Genomic DNA, 27,845 nt, shown 5'->3' with positions numbered 1-27,845 from the left:
TCCACTCACTGAATTTATTTTATTTTATGTTTTTCGGCAATTCCAGCACTTCTCTTTTTTTTGGCCCCAGAGCCCCAGACACTAAACCACCATTATAAATAAAGACTTCATTGAGACTGAGTAGGGTGAAAACTTGTATACTAGTGGTGGTGGTGGTGTCAAAGAACTGACACCCACTGTCTCAGAAAATTTCATTTTAGTGGGCGCGTCGCAGTTTAAATTTTTCCGACGGTACCATGAAGGCAGCATGAGGGGGGATTCTCAAACGTCTCGTACGTAAACATCCTTGCGCACACAACCTACCCACGATGCAGCGCGGTTGCATACAACATAGCCATCTTGTCAAGAGTGACTGAGTGAGGGAGGTAACTGTGGGCGCTGTTTAGATTCTCGTTTGTTTTAAAGCGTTGAATTTAAGAGCGTTTTCCTCCCTCGACCGTTCAGTAAGCGTCGCCACCGAATGACTTTAAGCTGGTGAAGTGAGCGGGTACAAAGGACTGCTTTCGGGAAGATGTCTCACATACTTGTTCCGACGTAGGGGGAGTGTGCAGCAGCCAGTTGGCTTGACTTGCTAGCTAGCTCGGTGAGTGGAGGGCTGCGGGCCCTCCTCAGCCTAAAGTAGCTCCTGCTGCTGGGCAACACACCCTGCGACAACGGCCGCTTGACAACTGCACAAGCGGGACATTAGCAGGCCGGTCCGGACTGACCGAAAGCTCTGGAGCAACCACCGTAAAGTCTGTTGGTATCAGGGTCTAAAGCCGCATTGCTGGACAAGACAAGACGAAGTGTGGCGTTGCGTTAGGAGCCCATGACACGCAACAGGAGACCGAGAGAGGAAGAGAGATGGCGTAGATTCATCTTGATCACAGATAGCTAGGCTAAGTTAAATAGATTCAAGTGTGCTGTTAAATATGATCTGAGCTTTTGGGAGCTGCAACCAGCTCGTCTCTTTCTGACGGAGGATAAACATAGCCATACGGGACTTGGAATCAGGCTGTCAATATGTCGAAAATGCCGGCCAAGAAAAAGAGCTGTTTCCAGATCACAAGTGTGACTCAGGCCCAGGTGGCGGCTATAGGTGCCACCGACGACACGGAGAGTCTGGAGGACCCAGACGAGTCACGGACTGAAGATGTGTCGTCCGAAATATACGACATGTCGCGGGCTGAGTACGAGCCTGTGTGCGACAGAAGTTCATCTGAAGAGGCCCTGAATAACGTTGGAGAGTCAGAGGCAATCAGTGTTATGGCACCATCACACATACCTCAACCCGGTCAGTTGTCTGCGCTGTCAAGCAGTTCCACTGGGGAGTTTCGAAAAGTGTCGGGCTCCACTCAAGGTGGTCAGCAGCCACCGGGGATCGGCATGACACCTGGTTTAACCCCGATCACCCAGCCCGGGGCAATGCAGCAACAGTCTGCGCCAGCAGCCAGCGCTGGGCCAGCCGGGGTGTCAGTAAGTACATCCCAATCTGCAGGAGTGACTGGTTCTGCTCCTCCTCCTGCCACCTCCACGGTGAGTTGCACTTCACGCTTCAGGGTCATTAAACTCGATCATGGTACTGGAGAACCCTTTCGACGAGGCAGGTGGATGTGTACAGAATTTTATGAGAAGGACTCTGAGGGCTCTGCTGTTAGTAGGACTTTAGATAGCATAAGGCATGCCAGTGCAACACTGGACCCTGCTGCAGACAGAGACAGTGGGCTCGGGCAGACGGGAGGATCTGTGGTGGCCCCGGCAGCGCACTCAGCTCAGGGCTTGGGCTCCGTGGCGGATGCTTCTCTCTTGTCGTCCCGCATGCATTCAGTGGAGACACTACCGCAGCAGCAACAAATCCACCTTCAAAACTACAGCGCCCGGCAGCAGGGTGTCAGTGGGTCGACTGCACAGAGTGCTTTCTCCGGCAGCAAGCCCACAGCTGTCCCGGCTCAGACACCAGTGGGAGGTCCCCAGCCTTCTGCTGCCCAGAGCACGCTGCCTGTTGGACAAAATGGCCTGCCTCAGTCTGGTCTCCACATACAGAAGTCCCCCATCATGCCTCCCTTGGCCCAGCCCATTGCATACCCTCCCCAGCATCAGCAACAGCAGCTTCCCGTGGGCCACCACCTGACCAGTCAGCCGGAATACTATCAGCAGCAACAGCCCACTTCCATGCAGCCAGGGCTCGCCACTGGCCAGTCCCTTCCAGTGTCCAGCCTCTCTGCAGGGCCACAGCCCGTGGGACAGGGACCCGCGTCAGTTTTGCCGGCAACCTCTGGAGGGGCTTCTGGGCCAAGTCAGGTTGGAGATGTTACAGGAACAGGAGGGGGATCTGTACCGACCGGACAGCCAGCCCCTGGCCTCTTGCAGCAGCCAACTGGAGGAATGGGAGGTGTCGGAGGCTCCGGACTGACTGGTGGACCCACTTTGCAGCAGCAGGCTGTGAGTCAGTATGCAGCTGCTGGACAGCCTCAACCCCACGGCCTCCACCCTGCATCCTCTGGTGTACAAAATGTGCCTGCCATCGCAGTGAGCTCCAGTGTGCCCGCCACTGTGCCCACTGCTGTGCTCAGTGCCTCCAGTGCAGCCATGCCAAATGTGACAACCTCCAGTTTGCCTACAGGTCAGATACCCCACAGCAAGACTCCAGTGGCTTTGGGTGTGCAGGGCCTCCCAGCAACTGGATTTGGACACGTGGAAGGTGGTGGTGGAGGGAAGTCAGAGGGCCTTGTCAACACACAGTCTCCTGTCGCCTCTGGGAAGGAACCGGTGAAGCCCCTCATGCCTGAGAGCCTGCAGCTTGCCACTCCCACCGTCAACAGCCTGTTTGGAATCCACATACCTGTCGACGGGGATGTGGACAGGTAACTGTTCTAAAATCTTAATGTTATGCGTTAGGAAATTCTCATCCTTGTTGAGCATCATCAGCATGCCTGTGCAACATTACCTGCACAATTTGAACACATACAGATAGTGTAAGGCTTAAGTGTGCCTGTTTGAGTGGGAGATGCTTGTTATAGCAGGCATGTTTGGCCCTTTGCTGTGATCACAGGAAGGTCGACGGCCATAGCAAAGGCACAGTGTGCTGTAGTGTTGGGTATTAAGTTTGTCAGATGAACAAACAAGGCTTTCCGATTAGTTTCAGGGAGGGATGGAGGGAGGGGAGTGTGGAGAAAGAAGAGAGAAGTGGCACACAGGAAGGAAATGTAAAATTAGTTGTTTCTCATTAGGCCCTAAGGAGTGGAGTGGTGGAGTGTAGCAAACATAAGGAGGACACCCTGGCTTACACTGCACAGGCAGGAACACGTTAAACATACACAGCTCCTGTAATGCTCTGAGTGTGGGTGTGTATTTGAGTAATTGGTGTGGAAGCATTTTATTCCAGATCTAGTGTCTCTAACCTGCTGTCCTCACCGGGTATTGGCCTTTCTTGCAAACACCAAAGATGTGTTGCTAGTTGCTACTGTGCATAGTTAGTTCAGCTCTCTATCACTGCTGGCCACTTTGTAAATGTGCTGCATGCCTGACCTTTTAATAAAAGTCAGTTCTGTCTCCGGAAAAGCCTTTCCAGTACAAACATAGTGAAGAGTGTTTGATTTTGTGTTGCCACATTTATGATATCATCGTTTCCACTCTCAGCCCCATCAAACTCCCCTCAGCGGGTGTTCACAGAGGAGCATTGGCTGAAATAACTCTTTACCTTTTTACTGCAGATACTTTGTTGCAGAATGAGTCTTGAGGTTGTGCAGACTCGAGTGCAAGACGCAAAACCGCAATGATCCTCAGGCAATTTCTGGAGTTAGAATAAGCGTCTTTTTCTCTCTGATTTCTAAGCAGATTTATGGATGTTTATTTGCGATGGACATTGGAAGTAATGAGATTCACCAAAACTCACACTGAATCTGAAAAAATCATACAGATAAATATAACCCACAGCAGCTTTCACAGTAGAAGTTTAAGAACTGGCTTATTCTTTAAGGATAATGAAGTGTATCAGATTGTTGTTTCATTTTGTCTGTTAACAGTAAAATATGACTAAATTTGTGTACATGTAGAAATAATGTTATCATTCTTATTATGAGTTATTATGGGCCATGGCATTTGCCTCCTTTCCAAAAGTAAACTTTTTCTCAGTTCCTGAGTTCAGCACTTTGTTTCGCTTGTAGTAAATGGCACACATGAGCGGAAATGATACAGTGCCTGAAATCTCTCCGTGGTTTCCATTTACAGTGTTACAGATATAGCAGAATGTAGACCAGACAGGGTGTGCAGACTGCAGAGCACTGGCACTACTTTTTGTCTTCACATGTGGGTGGACGACCTCTTAAACAATGTTTTGAATATGTAATGCACTTTAGGGAAGCGTACACTTATCAGTCTCTGATCTCAACTTCTTTGTTTTTTTCTTTTCTGTGCCATCAACCCACAAACCTCAATTGTTAAGTGACTTTACGTACATCTAGTATGCTGTGATAGTGGTGTGAGGACCAAGGTATTTGTTTATGTAGTTGTGTATATTTTGGCAAATTGGCACCATTGCAGGTCTGCTGAATTAGCCGTTAGCAGGTCTTGTTTGCAGTGTACCAATGGATGTACGGGCAATTTTCACTGGAAAAATAGTCTTTTCTGATTTCCAAGTGGATTTATGTATGCTATTCCATGTGTTCAGATTTGATTGATTCAGTTATGGCTTTGAGAGGGAGTGTGATTTTTTTTTTTTTTTTTTTTTTTTTTGTTACGCAAATTGTGGCAATCGAGTGCCGAGGGGTTTTAAGTACCTTAATTGCCTACATGAGATGTGCGTCACAGCCACTGCTGTAGCTCCAGCTGTTGAATTAATGGCCCAAATACAATAACTAAAATCCACATCCACCTTTCCTTTTTACCTCACACGGTATCTTTGCCTCACCTCCTCCCCTCTTTGCCCACCCTTAAACTCTCACAAGCCTCCCTCACAGTATGAATATCTCTGATTAAGACTGAGAGTCTATTTTATTCTTTTAAAACCGCCGAAGTTGTTCTTCAGGCTGTATTTACATAAATAACTGTTCAAGCACTTCATTCAGACAACTGAAACCTTTTTAAATTCACATGATTGCTCACATGATCTCAGTCGATTTGTAATAGCAACATGCCAAATTAGGATAGATATACTTCTGTGATAGCTGTGCCATTTTAAACAGTTTGGTTTGTGACAATGCAGCTGACCTCCCGCAGTGTGTTTTGGAGTACCTATGTATTGCTTGTGAGACGGCCCAGCTCCCAGGCTGATAAGAGCTGGGGTGTCTTATGACAGCTGAGTCCTATCAGACATTGAGCAGTAGTCTTTCTGCTGTGCCCCTATTCTGCCGATAAGAGACCTGACAGTGGGGTGTGTCAACCAACTGTGCTTGTTGTCACGTCGTGCCGTTTTTCTTTTGCAACACATGGGCTAAATTACTGTATATTCTGCTCAGGGCCTTTGGACGTGGTTAAACACACATCCCAATGTGTTGGAGGCATGCACACCCTTCCTGTATGAGCTGTGGCCATGTCACAGCCGTGTTTTTACAGCATCAGAGCATTCGGTGCTTTGTACCTACCACCCTGCCGACTCACTGACAGACATGGCATGACAGTTGTCGTTGTGCAGATGAAGTGCTGAATGACATTCTTTTGCAGCAGCAACTGTAGTACGCTCAGGAAACTGCAGAGCGAAACTTGTGTCTCACGTCAGCAGGCATTTTAGCTATGCTCAATACACCCCCACCCCTCCCTCCCCCAGCTTTTTTTGTCTCTTGCTTAATTTCTACATTTCCACTGCAGTGTTTGTTTTGCCTCTCACTGCCCCACACAACAAAACCACTTCTCCTCAAATGGACTGCTTCAGCAGCTAATATCTATAATCTCTACTGCACAGAGATATTGTATGTACATGCACGCACACAGCTTGTATAACATGGAAAACCTCTCCTGGCCATTTGATAATGTTCGTCCCCATCTTCCTTCACCCTGTACTTTACCCTGCAAGCAAAGCAGTGGAGATATAGACTTCAGGATGAAGATGTTGTTCTCATACTTAGAATATGATTCGCTCTGCTTAATGTTTCCCAGATGGCTTCAACAACTGAAGGCGTAAAATAACATTGGTTGATTGTCATAATGTCTTTGTTGCACTCGCAGAGGAGTTGCTTCTATTTTGCGGGGTCATTTGCATAAATGTATTGCGTCTGTAGTCTGTGTAATTGAGCCCATGCTGGGGAGGTATGGTTTATTGTCCTCCATAATGGGAGCTTATGTAAAATCGGACTCCTTAGGAGGCAGGAGAGGGGAGGGGAGTCCTGGCCTGCGACGTAGTGGAGCAGTTACTGCCACAGTGAATCGAGAGACTGTGCCTGTGTGGGTGGATGAGGGGTGTGTCTTTTAAGAGGGGATGGATTGACTCAGTCCATGTTGGGGGTGGGGGCCACTCGCTGAGGAACTGAGCCATTTCTTTTGGACAAATTCACCATAGACATGAACACTGCGTAGTCATTTTTAGTCATGGTGGATGTGTGGGTGAATGTGTGAGAGAGTGACACAAGGAGACAACATGTACCACGGGGTCTTTCCCTTCCCCCTGTGACCTCTGGTTTACTGCTGTATCCTGTTTTCAGTCAGAGTCCCTCACTGCTCTCCACCTTCTATTCATTTAATATTCCTTAGCTCTCTCCCTGCTTCCGCACTGGGGCTCTCTGCTCATATCATATGACATTTGGTGGGCACATTTTATCCAGAGTGCCTCACAGAGGTAGAAGTACACACTTTTTTTCCTTTTTTTGTCTTTGGCCTCAGACCTCTAAACCTGGCTGCCACCATTCATGCTGTGATACTTTTTGAGTCGTACAGCACCACATCTAGTATCTGCAAAGGATCAATGCAGCTACCTGTAACAGTACAAATTTCTCTCTTCTCTGTATAATACAGTGTAATTTACCAGTTACACAACCTACAGCTTCAAAAATGAAAGGTTGGATTTAGTGTTGTTGTATTAGACTGCATTAGTCTTAGTTCAGTGTACCTAATGAAGTGGCAACAGAGTATGTTTCGCAATAGTGTTATAATTAATGTTCAGCTAGCGCTGCAAACTCTTAAACCATTGCCCATGTGTGTGTGTGTATACTTGTCAAGTTGTTCATCTTGTGTGTCCGCTGCCTCCTCTCAGCCTTCGAGCTGTTTTCTAACAGAAAGATGTATTGTTCAGGCTCGGCCGGCGCTACTCGTCTGTATGTCTGTAGGCTTTGCTTCAGTCGTCACCTCCACCCCAGGTATGGAGGCCCTCCATTGTTCTGACAAGCAAACGTCACCAGCTCAGTCCAAGGTTTTAATGGCTCGTTTAACTGAGGATGTGTTGTCCTGTGCTGTAGATAAGCTTAGCTGAGGTTATGCTTGTTATCTTGTTTTTGGAAAGTGGTACTTAAGTGACTTGAAACATTACCAAGTCTCTCTTCAGCTGTTTTCTTCTTCTGGCTTTTCACCAGCCGAGCAGAAACTAATAATTACCTTAAATGATATGTTGTTTTAAATTATTTATTGTATATAACTTTTCATTAGATAACTATTTTCCTATAAAGAAATAAGTACACATTTGTGCAGGGGGCAAAATTAGCATCAGCCACCTGCCAAATGCTGGTAAAATACACAGGTGGCTGATAGATTTGTTTCACTCACCAGCCAAAAAAACAGTTGTAATCTACTGAGTGGCTGGTAAAATCTGAACAATAGTCATTTGTCCAGTGAACAACAAAGTTGATTTTGCAGTCTTCATGTGTGTCTTCAGATTCCTCTGTCACATTTGGAGACCAATAAGGCTTTGGAAAAAATATTCTCAGTAACAAAACTCAGGAGCTAAAAGTTTCTTTGACACAGTGGTGCATTTTACTCGCAACTTGTGAAAAATTAGGCAAATTAGGCAAAAAAAAAAGATCAAATTAAACTGCAAATTTTTGCATGTGATGAGACAACACAACCAACACAGTCATTGTGTTTTTCTTTATAACTTGAAGGTGCTGTGCGACTGTAATGTTTGAATCAATGGATGCATCCCAAGTGTCTTAAATTGCATCAAAGCTTCCGCGCTTATGTCTTTTCTGTGCATCTTAGTCCCACAGAGGATGCATGGAGAGCCGTAGGGAACCATATGAGGAGAGAAGAGACGAGGAAATATGTTTCTAGAGCAGGGAGACGTCATTTCTGCTCACTGTGTCCCAGCTGCATCAGGTGCCAGTCAGCTTTAACAGCTGTAGAGACTTTTGATGAATTTGTACCATCATCAGTGCCAGAGCAGCAGCGCTCTCTCTCTGTAGCCTGTTACCTGTTTTTGCTTATTATAGACATATTCTGAACGTCAAACCCAGAATATGACTATGGTGTCTCTTGAACACCGCAAATCAATATTTCAGGCAAATTGAAATGATGTAACTCATATCAAACCCGATGCTCATCAATCTCACGCATGAATGAAAATGCAGTAAATGGTGTAAAAAGTGTTCCTTGCTGACTGACAGACTCTTCTACTCGCTGACTTTAATCGTATCCAAATTGAAAGTTAATGGATCATGAAAAGAAAACTGTTTCTCATAAATGAAGTTGTTTTTTGTCCTTTAGTTGTTCAGAACGACAATTAACACAGATTTGTGACCAGATGGTGAATCAGACAACTAATAACATGTCAAACTCGGGGTGATTCACTTGAGTTTAATCTGTTATCTGTTTTCACTCTGGTGTGAAACTCCATATGCATCAGAACTGTCCGATCAGCTGCGGCGTCCAATCAGTAACTGATATCCAATAAGGGGGCTCGTCGACCGGTAAGACTTTCGTGAAGGCTGTTCTTGCTTGCCAATGTTGCAAAGGAGGCATGCAGTGCAAAAAATGCAAGATGCCCGTCTCCAAACTAACAAATATATACTGTCTCCTTCAAAAGAGTCCTCCACTGATTCAGCATTACGCTCTGACTACAAACACTGTCAGAGTCATGACGGACAGTTTGAAACGCAGCATGAAAATCAATGCTGCGGCCGTGATAAGCCAGGATCAGTTAACATAGCCTCGAGTTGTTCACCTCAAGCAGAGACCAAACTTAAATCTAAAGTCTTCTTTTAGTTTCGTGCACCCTCTGCCCTGTTCACCCAGTTCCTCTCATTATCTAGTTTGTACGTTCTGGGAAGTTGGCTGCATAACTGTTATTCATTTATAAGTTCAGAAACTTTCCCGGCTTTGATATTTTGATACTACAGACAGTGCTGGCTTGTACCTTGAGCACGCTCTGTACGTTAGAGTGGTCCTTGTGTTTGACTAGTATCCCCACCCCACCCCCGATGGTTCTTGGAAGTGCTTTGTAAGTACAAGCATTTCAGCAGTGTGAGATTTTTTTTGGTACAATAATCATCTCAGAAAATATCATGGTTTCATGGTTTATGATATTACACAGTTATTATTTCTATCATCAGTTACAGTGACAGTAAAACACAAGGGTTTCTAATGCTTTGTCATGATTTATGTCCTGGCAGACATGAAACCTGAAATATTTTTAACAGCACTAGTACGATATAATTAAATACTGTGGATAAGCAAATGTACATGGTATGTCGATCATCAGTTTTCACTGCTACCACGGAAGAAGAGACTCTCTGGGGAATTATGGCCCTCAAACAAAAAGCTGAACTTGGTTTTTGTGGGAATCAAGGGCATAAAGTTTCTTTGTGTCCTGTCACTAATCTATGCTTGTGGGATGTTAGCATCCAAGCTCCCACTCTCCTTTGGTGGCCGTTCTGTAATCGTACAGTGGCTCTGGATCCTCCCCGTGTTCCATCTCCCTCGCCTACAACCCAGAACCCGCTGAAAGAAACTCCCATAGGGCAGCTGAAATCTAAGTAGTTTTGACCTACTTCTCCTGTGTGGCAGATGGATGGATGTTACAGAGAACCTGAAGCCTCGTGAGCACCAGCAGTGAGAGCTTTCAGCACCCTCCTTTTAACCTCCCCCTTTGCACCCCAAGACTCCTGATACACTACCTTGTCAGGCTACTGCTGCTGTGACTTTGCCCCAACACACTAAAGCAATCACTTTGTTGAATCGAGTAGAATGCTAGGGTTTGCACTGGTAGTGGCTCTACTAGCTCACTATCAAGTGCTCCACTGTCACTGGAATCATAGGAGAAAACAAAAGCAGCCCACGTTGACCAATCGCAGCACTGGTATCTCTGTAGCGTGCATATCCCAAACCTGTAGTTTTGGTTGGAGCTCTGGTGGAGCCAATGCATGAAGCCTCCACGACACCTGAATGCAGAAGTCTGTTCTAACACTTTTTTCCTCTTGCTCTTTGCTCTCTCTTTCTCTCTCCCATTTTCTCTTGCACTTTCACTCGCACTTCCTTCCTCATCACTTAAGGCTGCTCTGGGTCTTTTTGTGCGCAGTGAGCGGGCGAGGTTATTAAGAGGTTCAACACCGTGAAAACGAACCTTTGACGCTGCTGCACACACTGAAGGAAAAACCCTATGTCATGCTCCAGTTACATGTATGACATCAACCAGCAAGAATGCAGCAAAAGGTTATTTCCATCTGCTGCCAGGTCATACGTTTGCTTTGGGCAGCGTCGGGCAGAGCCTGAGCATGTGCAGCTGTCATTTTTGTGTCCAGTTAGCTCACATGCTTTTAGAGAGAGGGGAAGAAAAGTAAAAGGGGATTTTGCTCCTGTGTGCACATATCTGGTGAGTTACTCCATTGTCCTTTCTGTCCTCCTCGGACACCACACTCTGGATTTATGAGGAAGACGGCACTTTCACCACTGCCGAACACATCGACTACATGGTTTACAAAGAGGGGCTTTCAGAAATGGATATTGACATGTTACATTTTAGAGTTACAAAGACAGCCATTGAGAGGCGAGTGTTTGCTACTCGAAAACAGGGAGTGATGACTCCTCCAGTTTTTACCTCATTCATGAAGAGGTTGCTGGACTCCAAGTCATCTGACCTCGATGATTTCAGCCCGTGGCTGGCTTGGACAGAGCTCTGAGTTTTAACTGTGAAAAAGAGAGCTTTTTATGTGGAGGTGTGCGCCTGCCACACTTGTGTGTATGTGTTTTTCTCGCGCCATACACTGCAAAGTAAAATCAAGCAGAGGCATAGGAGGAGGTTTGTGAGAGTGTTTAGTCATGAGGTAATGTGACAAAGGGAGTTTGTGCCAGTGATTTCTAGGAAAAGAGACTTGGCTGCTATGATATTCACACACATGCTGTAAATCAACTCCTCATTCCTCTCTGCTGTGTATGCGTGCGCGTGTGCGTGTGCATAACTCTGCCTGCATTAGCTTGCTCCTCTGTGTGTGCTTTTGTGAATGTGTGCATATACTCATGTCATTTTAAAAGATACGCTTTTTCTGCATTTCTGCTTTATTATTATGAGAGTGATAGCTGGAGAGAGACAGGACAGAGAGCGAGAGAGCTGTGGTAGGGACTCAGACTTAATACATGGGACACACGCTGCCAGGTGAGCTGCTGGGTCGCCCCATGAGCATTCGATTTGACAGAGAAGCAGTCCGTTTTGAAAGGCAGGCGCCCATAATAAATTAAGTGTGTGTGTGTGTGTGTGTGTGTGTGTGTGTGTGTGTGTGTGTGTGTGTGTGTGTGTGTGTGTGTGTGTGTGTGTGTGTGTGTGTGTGTGTGTGTGTGTGTGTGCAGGGGTCAGTCTGGGGATTTCCTTTCCCCTTCCCGTATATACCTCCCTTGGCACAGAACACTGTGTACTTGTACTTCACCGGGAACATAGGAGGTAATGTTAGATTCCATAACATGACAGTTTTTGAACCAAAAAAACTCAAATTTAACCTTTAACACTGTGACTGAAGCAGTACTTCCTCAGGTGAGAAGAATTCCAGTTTCTGAGCTGAAATCCAGAGGTCATGGCTGGTTTTCGTCACCCGATTTTCAGGCCTTGTGGAAAACAACCTAAGCATGAGTGATGGCCAACATACTGTTAGGTGAATGACCTGAGGGAGGCCCTTGAAGTTTATGAAGCTGTCCCCACCTTTGAACATACCACTCCTGTGCTGAGGTCAAGACTCTTTCCTCGGCCTCTTCGCTTTACTGTGTTTGAATGTCTCATGTTTTATTGAAAAAGCCGTCTCTCCACCAAAGTTAACTGCACAATCAGAGCGAAGGAGTTTTTCTGAGGGGAAATGAAGTTGTGTAAGGAAACATTTCTAGGAAACTTTAGTCTGTTTTCACTGTTTCACCTCTTCTGTATCTGTGTCTCCTCTCTCTTTCCTTGAATGTGGTTGACGCAGGAACCCCTCCAAGGCTTTCTACCAGGCCTTCCAGTCTGGCAGCAGATTAAGGGACTCAAAGGCCCACAGTGATAGGTACAGTACTATACTGGATTGGACTGGACAGGCCTGCAGGAGTGTAACAACATGTGTGCAGTGTTCAGTAGCAGTGAGCTTTGCTTTTCTCCACGTGCATGGATTGAGTTTGGAAACAAAGCCTGGCAGCAAGCGCAGGATTGGCCAATAGACTTCTGAACAACATCCCTGTCTCTCTGCAATTTTTTCTCAGCTTCTGCGTCTGGTGCATTCTTTGACACTCTCTAGCTCAACGTGTATATATTGTCTGTGCCATTTAAAAATTGTGGTTTGTTTACTGCTGGAGTGTTATTTTCAGAAGTTTGGCCACCGTCTCTATTGTCTTATGTGCCAGCTTAATTGCTGAGATCTTTGGCCAAAGAGACAAACAATAGAACAGATTCAAACAGGGAAAGCAACGCGAGCAGTCAGACCGTTCAGCGGATTATAAACAACTTAAACACAAAGACAGCTGCAACTCGGTCAGATATTTTCTCAATTACTCAATTAATCATTCAGTCCATAAAATGTTTATTGAAATGTCTATAAAAAGTTAGAAATGTCTTGTTTTTTTTGTTTTTTTTCCGACCAACAGTCCAAAACCAAAAGGTACTCAGTTTCTGATCATTTAAAGGAGAGCTAGACAGATAAATTGCACAATCAGTGTTGGCCTCTAAAACCCAGTATTGTTCGAGGTATTATATAAAACAGAACCAGAGAATGGCTGTTACTATTTGACTCGAGCAGTCACTATCAAAATAGCTGCCGATTAATTTTCTGTTGTTCAACTGGTCAATAAGTGGACTCGTTTCAGCTCTAAATCTGATGTGCAGTTATTTGGAAGTGAAAACAGAACATACCCAAAATATCCCTCTGAATTGTTCATTGCCTTGTACAACTTCAGGCTCTTTAAGTCCAGACGAAGCAGGAATAGCACTACAGGCTAATAGACACTTTGAACAGGGACATTTGGCGCTGATTTAATCATTCATGTGAATTTTCACCTCCCAGTCAGTAATCTGGTTTGTTTACCACCTGTCTGCCTGTCTGACTGCTCATGTTGCCTTCAGGATTAGACTCCATTAAAGTCTCAAAGTCATAACATCTCAGAGGCTAATTTCTTTCAGAAAACGCGTTCTTGCTTTATAGAAAATGGCCCAAACTACGAAAATAATACTGTTGTTTGAAATGAAAAAATTTAACATCCTCCAAACTTGTTGCTGTCTGCTTTCAAGTGACTCCGGCAGGGCTGAAGAGTGTGTGCATGCTGCCTAACACAGGATTTAACAACCTGGTTTCTAGTGCAACACTCTGCACTGTTTCTGTCAAATGACTTTTATTCGCGGCCACAGATGAAAATCGCCATTGCGCTTTTAAACTGATAAATGCCGCTGTAGTCTGTGGACTCTGGCCTCGCGCTCATGGTGGCATGCAAAAATGGTCACCCTGCCACCACAGAGTGAGAGAGTGCCTTCAGCGTTTTTATGATGCCTTTTACAAAAATGAAAAAGGGAAGCGTGTGAAACCATATCTGAGTGACAGGAAATGAAACTGTTTTTAGAGAAATATGCAGCTGACACACCATCACCAGCCAGCGAGGGAATGCACACACACACACACACACACACACACACACACACACACACACACACACACACACACACACACACACACACACACACACACACACACAATATAATTTCAGTCCATTTGCTACCTTAGCCTCCTTTTTTTCATAGATGCAAACAGGTAAATCAACATTTCATGATGCTGGATACCTCCTTTACTTCTGGTCGCGCTCAGTGTTTTTCTAGCTCCATTTGCCCATTTTAAGGTGATTTCCACTCTCAACAGAGGGCAGCAAAATAGCAAGATGGCACAAATAGTCCTGTTATGAACCCCATGCTTCACTTCTTTTTTTAAAGTGGTGCTGTTGTGGATACACGGTTCTGCCAAGGGCTGTTTATGTTTCCAAGCAAGCCAAGATAACCAGGGCTTTGTTTGAGGCTGTGTTTGGTAGACCAACCCTTAATCAGTCTGTTTTATTCAGGTTTATTTGGGGTCATGTCGGAGGCATCGATATGAAGTGATAGAAGAGGCTGTGAGAGTAAAAATATGCTCAAATCTATGTGCATTTTACATGTACATTTTAGCAAGAGAAGACTGACTTTGAATCCATAATTTGCTTGTTTATATTAGTCCCTGTATGGACATCTTGTCAGACCACGTGGTCAGCTGTATGACATATACAGAGAAGTATGTATGTGAAGAAAGCCTACATTGAACGTACTCGTGTTTGTTGACAGAAATGTTTCTGTCTCAGCCACATGTTCCTGAGTTCAATGACTCCACTGTGACTTTACTGTAATATGTATTTGGAGCCTCACCAGCTGCACAGTAGAACTATGTCAGATGCATTGCAGAAGACTGCGCTGTCAAAGTAAAAGTCCCCCACATGGGCGTCCTCTTGGCTCACTTGGAACATGTTTCTGGCAAAGACCTGTCGTAGTAACATCCTCGTCTGTGTTTTTCTCCAACAGAAAATCAAACAGTGTAGAAAATGCTTGAATCACCCAGTCAACAGCATTTTTGAACTTTTAGCAAAACGTATATATGTGCTGATATTTAGACATTCAATGACTCAAGTTACTACAGCCTCACAGACATTGATTTGTTACTTTTCTTATCCGGATTCATCATCTACTCAAGCATCTTCGGCTCCATAGTCCATAGTAAGTCCAGGCACGGCACTGACAGCTCGCCTGCCAGTCACTTTGGTCCAGACTGAACTAAGCACCTGTTGGATGGATTGCTCAGAAATCTGGTACCATGAGGTTGACGTTGTTAATTTGTAAAATTTCCTCACAGTTGTGCAGGTATAATGTTTACCATCAGCATGTTAGCATTGTGATTATTAGCACATCAGGCTGTAGACTCTTCGTCTTGTTTAAAGATGCGCAGAATTACTCAGCTCCACATAAGTCTTCTCTGTTGCTCTCTCTGTAATTGGACCTGAGTCCTGCTATGGCAACAGTTTTGATGCTTTCTTGGTTGTTGCTTGAGCACTTCCTCATTTCTTCTCTGCTGGCTCACTGCCGATGCCCCACTACATGCACAGCTGTGTAAAGCAATGTAACATAAGTGGAAGTTCCTGTCAGGTCCTGGATATAATGACACTCAACATAATCATCACATCTGATATGAGTGTGAAAAAAGCATGCTGTGTGTGCTGTTGATTTCACTGTGAGCAGGTCCTGTGCGTCTGCCTTAAAGCTACATACACAGACAGAAAAATGAGGTCCAGATTAATAAAGACCTGAGTTTACTCTTGAAGATTAGAGGTGTTTGTGCGTCACATGTTTCTAGGTAAGATTGGCTTGTGCACCTGTTGTCCTTGGGCATTTGATCAGGCCTCACCTCTTAAGCTCTGAACTTGCCTTATCATGTCTCAACCGAGATACATAAACTCTGTTTTTACTGTGAAGGAAACCTATCCCACTCCTACAAATGCGGGCAGTTCTGCCAGAGGCGAGGAATGACAACTATTCGATGTTCAGATGAGTTATTCACCCTCACTGCTCCACTTGCCCACGCTCCATGTGAGTGTAAACTTTCCTGCCTCTAATGGACTTTTTATTGACATCCTTATCTTACAGCTGACACTATACGGGAAACGGCAAACTGTACACGGAGCTTTTAAACGTCAGTCATGTGAATGAAGAAGGTGAAGTTTACAGAGGTGTTGAGTGCAAAATCAGTGGCGGAGTCAGTTCAGACTGTCATGAGCATTCTGTATCATCTCAGCCCAGCCCTTCACCTGCAGGGCTGGTATATAGTGCTTACCGAGGAGGAGGCTTCAGCATGCATTTAGCATGTTTTATATTGAAGTCAGGTGCTCAAACAAGCTCTTGGCTTTGACATGAGATCCAGAGGCTTAAGCAAGATCATGTGTATGTCAGGAGCGCTGCTTTAACAAACCACACTCGCTCATGAGCCCCAAAGCACGATTCACTCGCTGTGGTTTTCAGAAATCTCTCCCCAGTGCCAGTTTATCTTGGAGGTTCAACTTTGGGGCACCAGATGGTGTCCTAATATGGTGTTGATTTGATTTGATTTGCTTCCTTCAGTGTAAGTAGTGCATTTGTAGCTGAAGTAAAGAGTAGCTGCCCAAACCATTATGACTTAAGATCATCTTTACCCACTTTGACTCCCTGAAGCAGAGCTAGAGTCTGTATCCAAGCCTTAGCTCGTGGCTCTGTGAAAATCTGTCTCCGACCTTTTGACAAGTATAATGTGTTGTTGACATTTTCCGGTCACCATAGTTACAAACCCATCACTAGCATGTCACATTTAGAGTTTTCCTCTCCTTTTAGTTTCTGGTTTAATCTCAGGAGTGTCAGCCCATCTCATTGTTGCCTTCACTGAAGCCAGCTGGAAGAAAATGCTGCTTCACTGTTAGTGAGCTAATTCACCGTCATCAGGACATGAAAACATAGCATCACTGTCTCGCTTTGATAACATTAGCTAGATGTCGACCGGCAGAAAATTCAAGTTGGACAAAATAAGTCATTTGAAATGAATACATCCAGTTGCATTCTGGGAAATGATAATGAGGATTTTTCATTGTTCACATGAGGTTTGGGCCCAAAGTTTCCTTCCTGGAATGACTCTTTTGGCCCCTTTCTGCTTGAATCCAGGGAGCATCTGCCCTTTGTCAGCGTCTAGAAACACTTTTGCATGAATCTGCTTTTATGACATTTTAACATCTGCACTCATTCTTAATTTGTCCCATGTCTCATGTCTGTCCTGCGTTACTGTGTTTGTCTTTCCTGCTTGCATTAGTTAAATTATGTAACCTCGTCAGTCGTCGCTGAATATCCCCGGCATGTGAATGTGGATCTTTGGTGGGACAGTCCCTGATGTTCAGCTGCCCAGCCAGATATTCAGCTCACACAATGTGCTGCATTGTACTTCTTCATATAAGTATCTACATAGGTGCATTTACCTTCTGTACTATTTGAGGTAAAAATCAGTTTTCCTGCATTTTGCATGAAGGCAATGCAGCCAAAGTGCATCTTCATTTCCTCATTTGTTGTGAATGCGCAGCAGCTTACAAACTGTGAATTCCCGTCTCTCGCTTCTTCTGCTTGGTTGGATATCAGAAAAGGAGTTGGTGCACTTCAGTTTCTTAAAAAAAGAAAAAAAGCTGGCACATGGCCATTTTCACACTGTCTGAACAGAAGGGTATGCCCTCTGCTTACCTTAAAGTTAAAAAAAACCCAACAAACAACAGTTTGGGAAAGGGTTTAGAAGAGCGAATTGACCTTTAAAAACCGGTTTGAACAAGTTCAGCAGGCTAATATTGGCCATAACTGAATCATCACACAGGCCTGTACTGAATATACAACGTGTGTGAAACACTGTGTGCAATTTGTTGCACCGCCAAAGTGTGATTCTATTATGGTAGAGCGTGTTTTTGTCTGGACTCTCTGAAGTCACTGGTGAAGCAACAAGGGTGTAGCCCAGAGAGTCCATTCAGGGTCTGTGCTTTATAGAGTGTGAGATTCCTCTGGGCACAGAGCACTCCTGTTAGGGAGGAAAACTATAAATTAAACACACATTTTGTACAGGGTGAAGATGAGGTTGATGTTGATGGGTTTTGTTTTGTTTTTTTTTTTCCTTTGGACAACCTTTGGCTATGTAACCAGTCATGTGGGGTCACAAAATGTGGTCTTTGAGGGGGAGACAGAGATACTATAATGAGTGAACGCTGACAGCTGAAATGTGCAGTCTTGTTTGTAATTTATTTCTTGAAGTTGTGTGTGTGTGTGTGTGTGTGTGTGTGTGTGTGTGTGTGTGTGTGTGTGTGTGTGTGTGTGTGTGTGTGTGTGTGTGTGTGTGTGTGTGTGTGTGTGTGTGTGTGTGTGTGTGTGTGTGTGTCTTAGTCATCACATCCACTTTGCTCATTGTGTGATGCACTTGCATGTCGCTCATGTGAGCCCTTGTCTGACAGATCAAAGGCAGGAGTGCAGGACAGGGGATGTGAGTGACAGTGTTTGGTAGCTGGCCTCACGCATATAAATCGCATGGTGTTGAGAAACAGAACATCTTTTCCTCAGAGGGAGTCCATAGTCAGTCTGATGTCCACTTGCAGGCATCTTGACTGCACCAGCGAGACATTTTCCAGTTGGTAAAATAAGCTTAGCGGTGCCCTCTGGTGGAGGGAAACTATTCAATGGCGTCACTGTTTCTAAACCTGAAACATATCTTTAACGTTGCTGCGCTGCACTTTCTTATATGCCAATATGGATCTGTGTCATAAGTGGAAATGGTCCACACTGAAATATCTTGATTTTGAATGTGTTGTTTTTGTTTTTTTACTGGCATTCATGGTTCCCAAAGGATGAACACGGATTTTCTTGATCCCTGACCGATCATGCTGCACCACCTTGAAGTTTTGTCTAAAATGTCTTGGATTCCCATGAAATATAGCAAAGACGTTTAAAAGGTCTGCAAGATCATCAACATTTCTAAATGTCCAGTACTTTGATTTATGAGCAAATATCTGCAAAACTAACGACGTCTCAGCCTCAGCTGTACTTAATGTCTTCGGGCTGTTAGTCTTGTGACCAGTGCTCTCCAGAGCCTGAATCAGCCTGACTGCAGTTTGAACTGATGTGACCATCAATCACTTCACTGTTACTGTGACTTCAGTTAGTGTCTGTTAATTGAAATGTTAGCGAGCTTCCCGTTGCGAATGGATTCATATAAGGTAACTTAATTATCGATTTGCACCAGTCGGCCTCCGTACAGTAAGTATACTGAGTGCTGTTACCAGCCTCTGTGAAGCGGGCGGAGCAGACGTGTCTCTCCGCCTCCTATCAGTCGCTCTGACTTCTGCACCCGCCGGTTCATGTTGCACAATTCTAAATGTGGTCACAGTCACCCCGCTGATCCGCCTCCGGTGCGCTCCGGTTCACTCCTTTTTTCCGCCGCTCCAGCAGCAGCCAGCGCCATGCCCTGCACGTTCTCCTACAAACCGCCGTGCTGCCCCGGAGACCCGGCCCGGCACGCGGCCTACGGGCCGCTGCTCACCTGTCGGACGCGCCGCAGGTAACGCGAGGCCGCCGCGTGCTCTGCCCGTAGAGGACCGCGTGCCTCTCGCGGGAGCGCGCGCAGCTAAAGCAAAGACTTGCAGATATTGTAATAATTTCTAAGGCCAAGTAAACCAAAGAGATCATTGCTATATATTCACAGATGTTCGGAGAATGTGTGGATATTTACCGTGTAATTGTGTGTGAGTGTTGCCTGTTCTGATTGCTGTCAGTCACTGGAGTCACGACTGTGGCTGCACTATGCCACTACTGCCCTATGGCAGTTTCACAAAATGTTGCATTATTCACACTGACTCATCTTGGCTGTGCTGCCTGCGGCCGAGCTCCTCCTGCACCCTGAGCGACCTGACCTACATTACAGCTCCAACATACATAATATGACCAAGGGGGGTGACAGGTTATTTTATATGATCTGCCCTAGATCTGTGGAGAGCCGACGCCAGGTGCTTTGATTCATTAACAGAGTCTGTTTTGGGTTTTTATTCCACTCAGTATGTATTTCCAGTTGAAATGCTGGTTCTTTTGCGTGTTTCCCCAGAGAAAGACAAGCCAGCAGAACAAAGGGTGCTGAGAGTAGAAACATGTATGAACCTTATCTCTCTTTTCTTTCTCTCAGGGCCTCGGGAACCAATGTTGCTGCCATTGATAATAAAATTGAACAGGCAATGGTGAGTAATCCATTTACCATTGATCATACACTTTTGAGTAAATTGTTGTCTCACTTTTTAATTAAAAATGTATAAAATAGGTGTTCAGTCACATGTAAAGACAGCAAGATCAGAGACCAGAATCTGCACACATGCACATTACTGTATTATGTCTGTCGTGACATACTTTTAACAGCTATAGGGTCTTTCATATTTCAGTTTGTGTTTGCCTTTAAGCATCAACACAAACTGGATATACAGCCAGAATGAATATATATATATGAACAAATGCAGCCTGTAGCCTTGAGCTTCACTCTGATGTCCTTGTCTGATCATGATAAATCTGCTTCCTTGTGACTCCGCTGCCTCTGGTCAGGTCCTATATATTGTTTCATGTCACGCTCTCTCTCTCCTGCAGGACCTGGTGAAAAGCCATCTGATGTATGCAGTGCGCGAAGAGGTGGAGGTCTTAAAGGAGCAGATCAAGGAGCTGTACGAGAGGAACTCTGTGCTGGAGAGGGAGAACGCCGTGTTGAAATCGCTGGCCAACAGCGAGCAGCTGTCTCAGCTGTCCGCCCAGTCGGCCACCGGCTCTGGCACCACGCCTCCCCAGCAAGGACTCAGCCAGCCTCAGCAGCAGGTCCAGCCTCAGCCTCAGCCGCAGTCACACCCCCAGCTCCAGCACCACCCCAAACCCCAGCAGCTCCAGACTCAGCCTCAGCTCGATCCTGGCCAACAACAGCAACAACAACAACAACTGCAACCCAACGTCACCTCTGCTTGAAGTGCATCTGCCCTGCCTCGCATGGGGCAGAAAAAAAGAAGAGCATCTTCTCTACAACTTATTACAATTAGTGTATGTGAAATTAAAAAGAAGAAAAAAAAACTTTGTCTTCTTAGCCACCAGCTTGACCACAAAGTACAGTGCTTGTGTGTGTGTGTGTGTGTGTGTGTGTGTGTGTGTGTGTGTGTGTGTGTGTGTGTGTGTGTGTGTGTGTGTGTGTGTGTGTGTGTGTGTGTGTGTGTGTGTGTGTGTGTGTGTGTGTGTGTGTGTGTGTGTGTGTGTGTGTGAGTGAGTGAGTGAGTTAGCAAGTGTGACTGTGAAATGTAGTGTGTGTGTGTGTGTGTGTGTGTGCGCGCGCGCATCTGTACTGTGGGCCTTTCCAGTGTTAATGCAATCATCGAGAGAGAGAGCGACTTAGTCAGAGAAAGAGTGTGTAGAGACAGAGTGTCAGGGAAGGTCGGGGTGTGTTTTCTTTCTTTTTTTTCCCATCTTGGCTGTGTTCCCGGATCGGTTGACTGCTGGGTCCAAGCTCATGGACAGGATGTCTTTTCTTGGACGGGGCCTGAGTCAGACTGGCTTACGACCTGACCTGAGACCTGCTCAAACCGTTTGTGTGGAAAGGGAGGGGTTCACCTCGCATAAGGGACAAACGGGAGCGATTGTCAAAAAGAGAGCGATTATTTTTGTAAATGAGAGATAATTGAGTGGGTAACGGGGTATTTTTAGCCTTGCTGTTTCATGTTGTAAAGTAAGAAGTGGGAGAGAGGCTGTTTTTCAGAGCGCCACACCGCTGCCGTTACTTTCACATCAAGTCCAACCCTTGCATCAGTCTTTTGAGTTCTACTGTTAAGTGTTTTATTTATTACAGGGCTGCTATTTCCATAAATGAACAATTTCATGAAACCTGTTTAACAGTAGCCCAGTGACTCGTTTCCTTTTCTTTTACAGTGTTTCAACAGATTGGCCATTCTTTCCAGGGGCAATGCTTTATATTTGGTCAAAATGTAGGCAAAAAAAGAGAAAAGAAGAAAGTCTGACAAATGTAACACTAACTCGACATTTACTCTGCAGTGGCTAATTCATAGCTCAAGTCAAGATCCAGTATGAATGTACATTTTTGTATAGTATAAGGTATTAAGAGCCTCGATGGGTGACGCTCGCCTGTTGACATCAAATCTTAACATGAGCCCGCAGAAGGTGTTAGATGAAGATCCAATTCTGTTGGTAGTTTCCTCTAAAAATGAATAAGTATTGCCACACCCTCTACCTTCATGTTTTTTTTTCCCAATGTATTTCCTGAGGGGGGGCCAGGGGGGAAAGCTGTGAAATCATTCAACCTACTTTGTAACCAAAGATGCAAAGCTGTGTAAATTGATTATTTTTAAAATGCACACATGTATTTTTTTTTTGTTACTTCCTCCTTCACAAAATATTTTGTTGCTGTTCAGCATGTTCTGCATGATCTGTAATCTTCAAACCACTTTCTTACCTCATTTTTATTCAGCACTCTTATTGTAAGATAGTCTGTGAACAGTGTAAATGGGGAAAAATGATGCAGAGCAGGCGGCAGAGCGAAAAATAACCTAGTGTTACTGACACTAGTCACAGAAAAATGAAGTGAGCCATGTTTTGTTCATTTAAATGGTGTTTGAATTTCATATGCCAATAGTTTTGTTACATTGCAAATTTTAATGTATTTAAATAAAAGCAATATTCAGATTCCAAAATATGTAAGTTTCTTTTGTTACAAAGACCCAGAAAGTTAAATATGAATACACGACATTCTAAATATCCTCTGGTTCTGACATTTGAAACCTTTTTTACTGTTCACTGGTAAAACTACCTGAAATATGAAGCTCAAATTGCTCGATATGGAGCTGAACTGAAATGGATCCTTTTTGTACCATTTAGCAGCCCAACACCCAACTCTGGATACAGGAAATACTTCCAAAACCTGACTGCTTTTTGAGTCACAGCCAGGTGGCGCTGTTTGATTACAACATTTTCAGAGTCACTGAGCTCCACACTGATCTGAAGCTATACCAATCCTTTAAAGAGAAACTCGTTTATTTGAAGAAACATTACAAAACAATTCTCAAAAATGTCAAAAAGGGGTATTGAGAACATACATGCCACCCTAACAAATACATAGCAGTCCTCTCTGTAAAGAAATATTTTAAAGCAGTCTCTAAACAGTGTCAACAGTTACAAGTCCAAAGAGGGTAAAAAGCTCTTCCCTTCCCAGTACGGAGCATCCACAATACAAACAGTGGAGGACAATGATATGGACAATGAATGGACACTTATTTGAAACACTCTCTTCCTTTGACACTTGTGCACTGTGGTTCTCAGTTGAGCCGTTGTGTACATTGCACTCATTTGTCCCTAGGTTGCCCTCGCTCCTTTTAGTGAAGTCATTCAGTCTGTCAGCACGTCCCATCCATCAGAAAGGTGGGGTTCACTGTGTGGGTCTGAGCGGAATAAAAAGGGCCTCCGAGTGTTAACAGTCACCCTCTCTTTGCCGGCTAAACCACGGTAACAAATCGGCTGCCTTTAGTGTTTTGTGCCGTGGCGGTGCGTTTGTCTTTTAGGATGCGGAATCGCTCATTCAAGGTCATCGATGTTTGCTGTGGAGAGAAACATACACCAGACACACGTTAACACATGAGGAATATGAGCAGTTGCATTTCACAGAGGCCTGTCTAAGTAGCGTGCTCTCACCGGCTTCCCAACACTGTTGATGTCGAATTGAAGAGGCACTCCTTTTGGGATTTTCTTCTCCACTGGTTCCACCTTGACAGGAGCAGAGGTGGCAGCTGGGGGATGCAGAGTCCAAGCAGTGGGAGGTCTACGAAGCAGCCACAGAGTCAGCGACTGAGGTGTGAAGGTCATAACGGACATGTATACTCCCAAATATCATACTATGAATAAAACATGTGCTTATGGAAATGATCTGCAGGGTTTGTGATATTTACTCAGGCTGAGTTCTGGCTGTGGGGTTGTCAATTGAAACAGTCAAGATCCCACTGTTGGTAGCTGATGTGCGCCACCTGGTGGACAAACAGAAAAGGTGTACTGTGTCACACAAACACAAAACACTGACCCTAAAATGGCAAACAATGGTCTTCTTTCCCCTCCAAGTGATTCATATCCTCAGTGTGATTTCCTCCTCTTTGCACATGCGCACAGGAACTTTAAAAGCTACAGCTAAAAGATACTCACTGGCGAGTTCTGACTGGAGGACTGCGAGGGTTTGGTTTTTGCACCTGGGCCTGTACCTGTAATATGCAGCAATGGACATGAAGAGTCAACACAGTGGTGCATTGACATATGGATTTAATACAATGTCATATTTACATCTTAAAAGGTGAAAAAGTACAATACAGTACATTTAACAACTCAATGCTCTATGCAGCCATTGTGTACCTTGAGTCCTCTGCGAAAAAGAAACGTGGCCTGGCGTGCTTCCCTCTGAGCCTGATGGACGGGCGGCAGTGGTCTGCGTGAGTGCATCACAAAAACTGTGTTGACTCACAGCTGTGTACTCAGGTAGGCTGATGACAGTCTATTGTGTGTGATGCTGTATATGCTGCACAGGTCATTTAGATCTTTCTGCTTTCTAGATCACACCACTCCCACAACTGGCACAAGTGCGCTGTAGGACTGCACACGGATTGTCAGAAAGGCGTTCTCACCGTCGCTGCAGCTGAAACGGTCTCCTGATTGCTGCTGCATTCGGGCCTCTCTGTGGATCAGGCTGCCTGTATGGTCTCCTCTGTACCTCTGGCTTCCTGTATTGGGCTTCAGGGTGTTGAATGAAGGGCTTTGTCTTCTGTCTTATTTTCTGAAAAAGGGGAAAGTGCAGTGAGCGACAGATACAGTGTAACCAAATGCAAACCAAGCACTATTTCACCATAGAGGATTAGTTCTTAGTTCTTTTTTCATGTTTCAGAACCAGCACTGATATAAAGGCACGTTGTAAATGCACAGAAAACAAAAGCACCTTTCACATGTGAATGAATAAATAATGATACTACGCAGAATCTATGAATAACTGTTTGAAATTAAGCATGGTGCAGCTTGATACTTCAAAACCTGAAAGGCACAGAACAGACAGAAGAGATCATTCACTTCATCTTAACCTCTTCAAAGAACAGCTACGCGCTTCGGAAACAATTTGAATTCAAAGATGACTTTGATAAGAATGAGAAAAATTCAATCAATCGCCAAGCGGGATGACAGAGCTGGATATTCAATGTGTAAAACACAGTTTTCAGGTTAGCTTACTGATGTCTGATAGAAAGAGAGAAAGCGATGACGGATGCTGTCATGGAAGCTCAAAGCTCCAATCGCAATGAATAGATCTTATTCTGGGGTGATGGGAAACAAAATGGAAAAGTCCCTAAGGTCATCTGGAGCAGACAACATCAGGGGCAGCTAACGAAGTCGGTTAGCGCTTCCTGGATACTAGACGGCGACCGCTGATGTCTGTTGCCAGGCGACGGGATGTGGAGAAAACTCTGCCTCTGGGCGTGATGAAGGTCAGGCAGATCCAGGTCATTAAAGGAGGAGGAGTACGGTCTTCTGGGGTGCCGGCTCATCAACTAAGCAAACAAGACTGACTTTGGTAACCAAGGTAACAGATAATAATGCACAAGATTTTTGAAAAGTACTTGCGCTTTGTCTTTCAAGAGTCAGACACAGGGTCTTACAAAAGTTGATCAAGTTTCAGGGCAACACCAGCTCCACATGGATAACGTTTCTCTGTGCGCTCAATATTAATTACTACAAAAGTCTCCTCTTCTTTCTTTTATGTATCCAATATATTTTATACCTCTAATTTCAGCAGGACCCAGCCCACATCTCAGACTGACTGTCAGCTGGCAGCCTGCGGGCCACGTCCAGCCCACAGAATATTCATGAAGTCAGAAAACGGGCACATCTAACATCACTCGCCGGTGGAAGAAGCCCAGTCTGTCCTGAGAGTGATCGGCGATTAGCCTGCCAAGCCCTGGCAACAAGCCAAAGTGTCTGTAATTCATAGTTCACTCACTCTACAGAATCTGATTATTCTCCAGCTCCATCCTCCCTCCTCCACAGACCCACCATCAAACCGCTCGGCTCCCAGGCCGGCCAAGCACTGGAGCCGACAGCAGCACACTATATACAGGAGGAACTCTGCAGCTGTCTGAGAATCACTAAGATTCAGAGATCAGACACAAGAGGCGTCACTTGGGTTTATTGTCATTGGCCAACTGTTGCATTGAGTCTCAACGGAGTATTTTTTCTTGTTTCCTGGAATCCTGAAGAGAAGATTTTAGTTAAGATAAGGACTCATTCACAAGCAGCTGAACTGTGGGTTTTGTATTGAGCTACTGAGTACTGACTGCTTCCTTAGAGCATTTGTTAGTTCAGTATCTACTTATCATTGTGGATTTTCCATATTTTTTTAAGGAGCCTTTCCACACTCATAGAGACTCTAAGAAATAACTTTGTAGGAAATGTGAAAATACTAAATAACAGGGAATTAGCATATATTCTCCATTTTGAAATACATTTTCTGTTGATGAATAAATTGTTGGTGGCAGTTGAATGTACAGTATTGCTGCAGATCCTTCACAGCAGTCATGTCACCAGATGAAAGCAGCTTTAATATGGCTGATTTCCTTATCACAGACATCATTGCCATGGTAACCGCCGGAGAGAGTGTTGTAAATTGTTGCTGCAGAGTTCACACATTCATCTTACACCGATCGGCTCCTAAATCACAGATACAGAATGTGTCTCCTTCTCTCAATAGTGGTGCAAATGTAACTGTTGTAAGAACGTGTTGGAGTCAAACACTGGCCCAGTGACAAGAGATGTGATGTTAACTGATGAAATGTTTTTTGTTTTTCGTCAATCACTAACAACCTCTGACCTTGAATGAAGATCAGACGTGGACCTTTGAGTGATGCGTTTGAGGACCCCTGCCCTGCACCCTTCCATAAACAGTGTAAAAGGAAGGATTTACAGTGATGATTCCTACCTACTGAGCAATTGTTCTCTTATTTTGATTCAAGCAATGTCATGGACTCCCAGTGTGATCTGCCACTGATGCCAGCAGGTTTCAGGCTAATAACAGAGGCTACTATCAGTGCCCAGACACACGCCTGTCATGGGGTGCTCTGCAGTATGTCGTCCATTACCTGGTTGATTGCTGCTCTGTTAAACGTGCCCAGTCGTTTCAGGAGAGGAGCTGGCCTCCTGGCTGCCAGGCCTGTGATAACCCCTTGACCCCGTCGTCGACCCGGTGGAGGGACCCTCCTGTTTCTTAATTTAGGCGTTCCTCCTCGGGACACGCCACCTCCTGGTAAAGATAATATTAGCGGCATTACACGCGTACAGATCTGTTCCATTGAGAGAGAAAGGGTTTGCATAGCGTACACACCTCTCTGGACTGCTCCAGCAGCCCTGGACGAAACTCCCTTTCCCTGCGTTAAACGGCCTTTCTTCTTGACAGGTCGGCGGTTCACTGTGGCCTGTCTCCTTTTTAACTGTTGCTCTTTTTTGTTCAACCGAATGATGTCATCTGTTAAATTCACCACAGGAACATTGATGAACAAGGGCGTCTAAATGCTCACATTTGATCTGTTTGGCTAGCGAGCTACTGACCACCTCCCACCAGTTAGTAGCTAACATGAGCTAGTAACGTTACTCTATTTTAGTAATGTTTACGTTGACGTTAGCCATCGAGGACCTTACCTAGTGACATGTCGACTTTATCGGGAACCGCTGGTCTCCTTCCTCGCCCTGTTGTAAAATCATCTTTGTTCATACTTTAAAACCACTACAACCAATCCCGAATGCAAAGACAAACACAATACTCGCTGGCAACCGCACCAGCACTTCGTCCCTTTTGAGGCTAGCTACGCTACAACTGGCACGACCCTCCTCCGAACGTAAACGGCGCTGCGCATGC

At 45.0% G+C, this 27,845-nt stretch overlaps 2 protein-coding genes across 3 annotated transcripts; one reads left to right on the top strand and one right to left on the bottom strand.

Moving 5' to 3' along the window:
- The first annotated feature begins 327 nt into the window (after positions 1–327).
- On the top strand, positions 328–22,602 carry LOC139338414 (TSC22 domain family protein 2-like). 2 transcript variants are annotated; one of them, XM_070973387.1, is made up of 4 exons: positions 854–2,843; positions 12,285–12,359; positions 20,070–20,121; positions 20,519–22,602. In XM_070973387.1, exons 1-4 carry the CDS (start codon positions 1,003–1,005, stop codon positions 20,882–20,884), a joined length of 2,334 nt encoding a protein of 777 aa, XP_070829488.1. In that variant the 5' UTR covers positions 854–1,002; the 3' UTR covers positions 20,885–22,602. The 2 variants fall into 2 exon arrangements, with proteins under 2 accessions (XP_070829487.1, XP_070829488.1); XM_070973386.1 differs by lacking the exon at positions 12,285–12,359 and having other exon boundaries at positions 328–2,843.
- Positions 22,603–22,916: 314 nt separating this feature from the next.
- On the bottom strand, positions 22,917–27,831 carry LOC139338416 (UAP56-interacting factor-like). Its single transcript, XM_070973389.1, has 9 exons — positions 27,629–27,831; positions 27,315–27,455; positions 27,073–27,233; positions 24,580–24,728; positions 24,311–24,383; positions 24,107–24,162; positions 23,860–23,934; positions 23,606–23,732; positions 22,917–23,511 (listed from the first exon to the last, which is right to left on the bottom strand). The coding sequence occupies exons 1-9, from the start codon at positions 27,699–27,701 to the stop codon at positions 23,410–23,412; spliced, it is 957 nt and encodes a 318-aa protein (XP_070829490.1). The 5' UTR covers positions 27,702–27,831; the 3' UTR covers positions 22,917–23,409.
- Positions 27,832–27,845: the final 14 nt, after the last annotated feature.

The sequence above is a fragment of the Chaetodon trifascialis genome, chromosome 11, assembly GCF_039877785.1.
Source record: "Chaetodon trifascialis isolate fChaTrf1 chromosome 11, fChaTrf1.hap1, whole genome shotgun sequence".
Taxonomy (NCBI): Eukaryota; Metazoa; Chordata; class Actinopteri; order Chaetodontiformes; family Chaetodontidae; genus Chaetodon; species Chaetodon trifascialis.
Note: the sequence above shows the minus strand (reverse complement) of the source record. Positions and strands in the feature narration are given on the sequence as shown.

What these genes read in the sequence shown, in the direction of transcription:
- LOC139338414 (XM_070973387.1), top strand. Translation starts at nt 1,003, where the DNA reads ATGTCGAAAATGCCGGCCAAGAAAAAGAGCTGTTTCCAGATCACAAGT. An exon ending in GTCGACGGGGATGTGGACAG is followed by an intron (nt 2,844 to 12,284) that starts GTAACTGTTCTA and finishes TGGTTGACGCAG; the next exon opens with GAACCCCTCCAAGGCTTTCT. An exon ending in ATAAAATTGAACAGGCAATG is followed by an intron (nt 20,122 to 20,518) that starts GTGAGTAATCCA and finishes TCTCTCCTGCAG; the next exon opens with GACCTGGTGAAAAGCCATCT.
- LOC139338416 (XM_070973389.1), bottom strand. Translation starts at nt 27,701, where the DNA reads ATGAACAAAGATGATTTTACAACAGGGCGAGGAAGGAGACCAGCGGTT. An exon ending in TGCTGGAGCAGTCCAGAGAG is followed by an intron (nt 27,234 to 27,314) that starts GTGTGTACGCTA and finishes TATCTTTACCAG; the next exon opens with GAGGTGGCGTGTCCCGAGGA. An exon ending in CCTCCAGTCAGAACTCGCCA is followed by an intron (nt 23,935 to 24,106) that starts GTGAGTATCTTT and finishes TTTGTCCACCAG; the next exon opens with GTGGCGCACATCAGCTACCA.